This window comes from Gadus morhua, chromosome 2, assembly GCF_902167405.1.
Source record: "Gadus morhua chromosome 2, gadMor3.0, whole genome shotgun sequence".
NCBI classification, from domain to species: domain Eukaryota; kingdom Metazoa; phylum Chordata; class Actinopteri; order Gadiformes; family Gadidae; genus Gadus; species Gadus morhua.
The window spans coordinates 12945518-12953017 of record NC_044049.1 but is presented as its reverse complement, the minus strand read 5'-3'; the positions used below and the strand labels follow the sequence as shown (position 1 = coordinate 12953017).

Here is a 7500-nt window from a genome sequence, read left to right as displayed (position 1 = left end):
TAGTTTGATTTCGTTCGTTTTTAAATATCGGCTTTTCATGCACACTGCAAGAATTAGTTGTTTGGACTTAAATAGGCCTACTGAAATATAATAATTATCATGATCATTAGCATAATAATCAAGAATAATAGTCATAGTTATGCATAATAATCATAATCATAATAATCATACATATAATATTATGGGGTAATTATTATCATTAGATTTCTTAATGACCTATAGGTCCTATTGGCTAAGCATGCAGGAGGGTTAACAAAAAATAGTTGGGTCCATTTAAGCTTTGTTTAAGCTGTACATTTTTAAGACTTCTTCTTTCATTTTGATATGGTAAAATGACATGTATTCCGAATATGGTCGCTCATTTAATCCAACCTCCATGAACCAAAACCAAAAGTCTGCGTATACCGCACTGTAGCTTTGATTGAATTGTGTTGGAATGTTGCCAGAAGTGTATGGACGTCACGAGCGGTGAAAGTCCCCCCCCCCCCACCCCCATGGGATCTGTAATGTGCCCTCTGCTGCCGGGATCCGCTGCGCGAGGACGCAAGAGGGCACACGGAGAACAGCGGGGAATTAAATGAGGGAACCGTCTGGCTTTCAACTTGAGACCGAACTAACGCAACGTTCTCCGTTATAATAAAACCACTGTTTTATAGATGATATTGTATATACAACTTACACTCCTTAACTATCCAACTGCCAAAACAGAAGACATTCTGATCATCCTTAGGCCTATAGCCTTTGTCCTAAACCGTGTAACCAAATAGAATAAGCTTTATCTCCGGCCTAAAATAACGCAGTCATTTCTCCTCTTCACCCAGAGCCACAGAGCCACGATGTTGACGAGGCTTTTCAGTGACCCATCGCTGCAGTCGGACGTTCACAAGTACTCCGGCTGGGCGGAGGACAGCGAGAGCGAGGACTCCAAGATGAAAGACGACGACCTGGACCACGAACGCTGCCGACTGGGTGATGACGACACGGACGACCCCGAGCTTAGGGGCAGCGGCGCTCACTCCGAAAACCTCGGGGAGGACGACGATGACGACGACCTAGGTGAGGACGAGGAGGATGAGGATGATGAGGGTGCTGGCGAGGGAGACGCAGAGGATGGCAGGCCGAAGAAACGGGGGCCCAAGAAGCGTAAAATGACCCCGGCGCGCGCCCAGCGCTCCAAGGTGCGCCGCCAGAAGGCGAACGCGCGGGAGAGGACGCGCATGCACGACCTGAACTCGGCGCTCGACAGCCTGCGGAAAGTAGTGCCGTGTTATTCCAAAACACAGAAACTCTCCAAAATCGAGACTCTCCGGCTGGCTAAGAACTACATATGGGCTCTGTCTGAGATACTGCGCTCTGGGAAAAGGCCCGACCTCGTGTCCTACGTCCAGACGCTGTGTAAAGGACTGTCCCAGCCCACTACGAACTTGGTGGCCGGCTGCCTGCAGCTGAACTCCCGCAACTTCTTAACAGAGCCGTGTCAGGAGTCGGGCAGATACGCGTCCAGTTCGTTCTCCGTGCACTCGTATCCGTACCCGTGCGCTCGCCTGGCCAGTCCGCACTGTCAGTCGGGGTCGAACTCCCTTCCGCTGAGGACACATGGATACTGCTCGGCCTACGACTCCCTGTACGGCGGGAGCGGGTCCCCCGAGTACAACAGTCCGGAGTACGAGGGTCCTCTTAGCCCGCCGGTTTGCATTAACGGCAACTTTTCCCTCAAGCACCAGAGCCCACCGTCGCCTGAACACGAGAAGGGATACCACTACTCTATGCATTACTCGTCCGGCCTGGCCGGCTCCAGACAAACCCCCGCCCATAACCTGGTGTTCGGATCGTCCGGAATGCGGAGCGGCATTCACAACGAAAACGTGCTGCCTTATCACGACGTGCATCCGCATCACGAAAGGCCCCCCGCCTATGATGAACTGAACGCGTTTTTTCACAACTAATAGTAGTAATGAGGAGCATAAGAATTGAACACGCGCCTCTTACAATCAACGATCTAGCACATTCTAATAAAGTTTCACTTGTCACGCCCATCCATGCAACTTTCAAGCTTACGAACGGAGAGTTATGGTGGTCGCACACCCGATTCTTATTTTTTGTACATCTTTGGTTTGCGATTTGTCATGATTTATTTTTGATTCACCACCATATAACCCTTCTATATACAACTTCAAAGAAACACAGGAATTTGTACGACCCTGTTTGACTCGCGATGTAAATGCTAAACTATGGTGGTCAATGTCATGTTGAGTTTTTAATGAAAGAAGAATCAGCATTTTTAAGGAAAGCAATCGTTTAACATCTATGCAAGTTTGATAAAGAATTGCAAAGACTACCGCGAGGTAACAATCCCCTAAAAACGGTCATTTTGAGGCCTATCTTTCACCTTATCTGGGCACACACAATTGTACAGGGCAAACGCACGCACGCACACAAACACACACGCGCGCGCGCACACACACACACACACACACACACACACACACACACACACACACACACACACACACACACACACACACACACACACACACACACACACACACACAGACACACGTGTACATATAAAAAGAGCAAACGAAATTGAGAAATGTGGGCCTATAGCCAAACACGTTTTGAATATTACACACAAGAAAAAGAAAGAATGAAAATTCCTTTACGATGATTTATAACGTTTTAGCACTATTCTTTATTTTCACCATCGTTTTATTGGGGAAATGTGTAACAATTTCATATTTTAAATTGTACTATTATTATTATTATTTATACATGTATTTATTGTGTTAAATTATTAATAATGTTGCTGGTCCTGGGAAAGGGGGATCCATGTGTTAATGGTTTTCTTTCCCTCATGAAAAAGTTATAATTTGTATGCAATGTGTGTTAAAATAAACGATGATAAATCTATTTGAGGACATTTATTTGTAGATTTATTAGTCACGTTGGCTCAATATTAAATTGTTAGAGATGTTATAGGTTATCTTATGCTTGTTAAAGCTATAGCATTATTTTTGACATTAATTATTATGTTAATAGTTAACATGACTCTTTTTAAAGCTTTCGGTAAACTGTTTGCTAGCAGAACATATAACAGTGCAATGCATAGAACAATCTCCTGAACACAAAGATTATATTCCAAAGAAGTAAATCCACTAGTAGTGTGTCTCACAAACACACCTTTTTTTTTTTTATTCGGTTTTGCATAGCTCTATTTATCGATGTTTTAGAGTATCTTGGTAAAAAAAAAAATAAAATATGTCAGTCAATATGATATTAATAGGATTTAGTATTTCATATTTTTGATTTAATTAGTTCAAAACAGAACAGTATTATAATTTTGTCATAAATGCACATTTTGAATGTATGTGTGCATCAAATAGTACGGCAGGCAGGCATGTCTATATGGCTACATTTACCACGAAGTTAGAAATCTAAGACACTACAGGCCTGTAATTGACTGAAATCGAGGCCCCAATTAAATTTGAGAGTTGATAATCCAACCTAATCATTCACATGGATGCATACTTATGCAAGTGGTAAGCCTACGCATCATAAGCATGTTTATGCTGGCCTAAACCCAGAAATAAAAGTTGACCTATAGGCTGCTATATGTAAAAGTGAGATTAGGGTCTTGGTTATCATGGATTTTTACTATTTTGACTGACTTTGTCATTTCATTAATAATACAACCTTTTGCTAATGTGGATCAAACCTCATCATCCTGGTCAAATGAGAGACAGACCTAAGGCCTTGACATTAATATATTTTCAATCATTTATTTTACTAACCAATGCATTTAAAAATTTGCATAATCTTTGCGTAACTCAAAGCCAACAGGATTTTCAAAGAAATAGCAATGTTTACGGCGTATTTAGGCTAAAACGTTTCCACATTGTAAAATGTAGGCTAGCCTAAATTATTTAAAATGTTGGTTTTTCCTTGATGATTTTCAACTAACCTCGTTTGGCAATTACCTATGAAAGTCAAATAATGCTCGAGACTATTCATGTTGTTTTTTGCATGTGTTACACAAAATAATGGATTTAATACTCCCTGACTTTCACAGGGACTTGTAGAATACCGGTCATCTTAAACAGAGAAAAGCTTACGTTTGCCTACAAACTCACATAAACACACACACACACACACACACACACACACACACACACACACACACACACACACACACACACACACACACACACACACACACACACACACACACACACACACACACACACACACACACACACACACACACACACACACACACACACATCACACATAGGGCATCATGCATTTTGGGCACACACAATGGAAGGGGCAGCCGTTGCCCTCACGCCTCCCTTGTGCCCGGATGAGCCGTTGCCACCCCGGCTGGATTTGGAGAAGTGCCCCGGGACCCATATGTTCCGCAAAATGTCCAGGGCGCCATTAGCTACAGTAAGGACACCCGGCGCTCAGGGGATTGGCGAGAATACAGTGAGCAATATAAATTCTAGTAAAATAGATAACAAATGTAGACCCTTATTCAATTTTGTTTACACAATAAGCCTAGACCAAGCACAAATGGAGCCTAAGGAGAAATAACTCGACATTATTACTGGAATAAATCATATATTAATGGCCTAATGCAGACCAATAACAATTTAGTCGAAATTCCTATCGCAATTGCAAAGTAAAAATATATTTTCAATCGCCCCTCCATCTGTTTGAATTTGGGTCGCGTCTAAAGGCTAAAGCCATTGATTATCATGTTCATATAAAATATATAAAAACAATTAGCCTAATGATAAATACATTTAATAAACGAATGACAGAGGAGGATATGCCTTTATTAGTCAATTCCTTTCACAACTATAGGCCTATATAATTTGCTTTATTATGGTTTTGGCGAGTATGTGTTTTCTAAATAATGTGTGGTCTAATCAGAAAATAAAAAAAGTTTTGCAAGCAATATTGGAATAGCAAGAACGAACGCGCCAATGGGAGAGGACATCTATCAAAATATTCTCCCGTCCGGAGAGAGATGTGCTCGCTTTCCAGAGGCGGAAGTTGGCAGCCATGGCAGAGAATTGCGTGCCAAGTTCCTTAATGTTCCCCAGCACCACCACGCGCTCTAGAGAGGACACCCGTGCGCCTTGCCGATGCCGCGTGCCAGTTCACCAGGCCAGAGTGGCACTGCTGGGAGGAGTGTATGTTTCTTTCCTAATTTTGTGGCATCTGTTCATTATCCAGCACGATTAAAACGAGAACGTTCTTTATAAGTTATACCCTTCGCCACACACAGACACACACACACACACACACACACACACACACACACACACACACACACACACACACACACACACACACACACACACACACACACACACACACACACACACACACCAAATGTGTGTGTCTGTCAAATACATTACGTTTTCACCTGTATGTTCATTGGTTCATTTAAAAGGGTTTCATGTAAATGTTTTACAAAATTGTCACTGTGAAACATATAGGCCTACATTTAATGTTGTAATCTTAAATTTGCTATGCTGTTCGTTTGAGTTATAAGGTAATAGGCCTATTAAAACTAAACTAAACGAATTTACTTTAGAGTCATGCAAAACTTTATATCTTTCTTTAGAAATATGAAAACACTCAAATTAAAATAATTATTCTGGCTATATTTATATATTTGTGGATGGATTAACTGCATTATTCATTAGACTCTAAATCTCCTGCCACAACTTAATTTAAAAACTTCCAACTCCACTATGTCCTCCCGATGAATAGTGTGTGAATGAATCTCGCTGTTTAAATTAGCATGTTCATGCCCACTCTTTTTCTCACTCAACTTGGTATGAAAAATAATGGGAAAAGTGTTTGTCCAACGTAACAGTCAATAGTGCGATTATCAAAATGTCACAGGCACTGTGGTGTGAATTCTAATTAAACGTCTCGCAAAAATCCAAAAGTAATGCGAAAAATTCTTATTTGGCTAATAAATCACATAAGCAAAAAGAAAAACAATGATACATTCAACACAGTTGGACATGATAATAGTCTACAACGCAACACAACCTAAAAAGCAAATAAGTATATAATGTAGTTTCAATAAAAGTCAAACTATATAAGGAAGACTGCTTCACCAATGACTGCAAATGCAAACATGCAAATACACTTCAAACAAAAAACATTAATCAATTATTTATTCAGCCACAAATCCCCCCAAAAAATCCATACATGCCCATGCATTCATAGAAGCACACACACACACACACACACACACACACACACACACACACACACACACACACACACACACACACACACACACACACACACACACGCACGCACACACACACACACACACACACAAACACGCACATACACAAACTTTACAGACACATACAGACAACGAAAGCTTTGGGGCAGAAGTGTGTGTGCGTGTATCTGCGTCTGTGTGTGAGTGTTTGTGTGTGTGTGTGTGTGTTTGTGTGCGTGGGTGTGTGCTCACGTACACACATGCACCGACTGACACCCACACAACTACAAACCTATACAAACAGTACCAACAGTACATCTGACAGTCAGAACTCACACTAGGCCAGCACGGAGGCAGCGGCAGCGTCGGCAGCGGCGGCAGGCTCTTCAGCAGACTGGAGTCCCCAGCGCTGCCCCCGCCTGACGTGGGGAACAAGGCCGTCCCTGGCAGCGGCGCTCCTCTTCTCGGGGAGACTCCTCAACATCTGTTGGTTATCACACAATTGGACTGCAGAGGGCCATTGGAGATGCCGAGTAGAGAGCTGGAAGACGGGATGGGAGGAGGGAAGGGAAGGGAGGCGCCCAACGAGTGACAGCCATAGACTGGGGACTGGGGGGATAGGAACCGGGGACTGGGGGGATAGGAACCGGGGGTTGAGGGGACGTGAACCTGGGGTTGAGGGGACGTGAACCTGGGGTTTGGGGGGATATGAACCTGGGGTTGAGGGGACATGAACCTGGGGTTGAGGGGACATGAACCTGGGGTTGAGGGGACATGAACCTGGAGTTGAGGGGATATGAACCTGGGGTTGAGGGGACATGAACCTGGGGTTGAGGGGACATCAACCTGGGGTTGAGGGGATATGAACCTGGGGTTTGAAGGGAAAATAACCTGGGGTTTGGGGGGATATGAACCTGGGGTTGGAGGGAACAGTGTGATGCGTTCCTCTTCGGTGGGCAGCCATCTTTAGGTTCTGGGTGGGGCCCACGGTTGACGTAACTAGAACAGGATGGGTGTGTAAGGGGAGGGGTCCCGGAGATGACAGGATACACGAGAGAGACATGGAAGGAGAGAGAGCGTGATTGGGCAGCCTTGAACTGGGACAGCGACCGGGGGTCCCGCCCCATGGTCGGGGGAGAAGAGGCCCCCGGTGGGAGGGGCTCTGACAGTGAATGTGTGTGAGTGTGTGTGTGTGTGTGTGTGTGGGGGGGGGGGGGGGGGGGGGGGGGGGGGGGGGGGGGGGG

The 7500-nt window shown here is 44.1% G+C and overlaps 1 protein-coding gene across 2 annotated transcripts in view; it reads left to right on the top strand.

The window, feature by feature from the left end:
- Positions 1-2913, top strand: part of LOC115556820 (neurogenic differentiation factor 2) — a 4581-nt gene extending 1668 nt beyond the window's left edge. For both annotated transcript variants that reach the window (XM_030374192.1, XM_030374200.1), the window contains exon 2: positions 822-2913. In XM_030374192.1, coding sequence (XP_030230052.1) covers positions 837-1946 — 1110 coding nt within the window. In that variant the 5' untranslated portion in view covers positions 822-836 and the 3' untranslated portion in view covers positions 1947-2913. The remainder of the gene's footprint in view (positions 1-821) is intronic.
- Positions 2914-7500: the final 4587 nt, after the last annotated feature.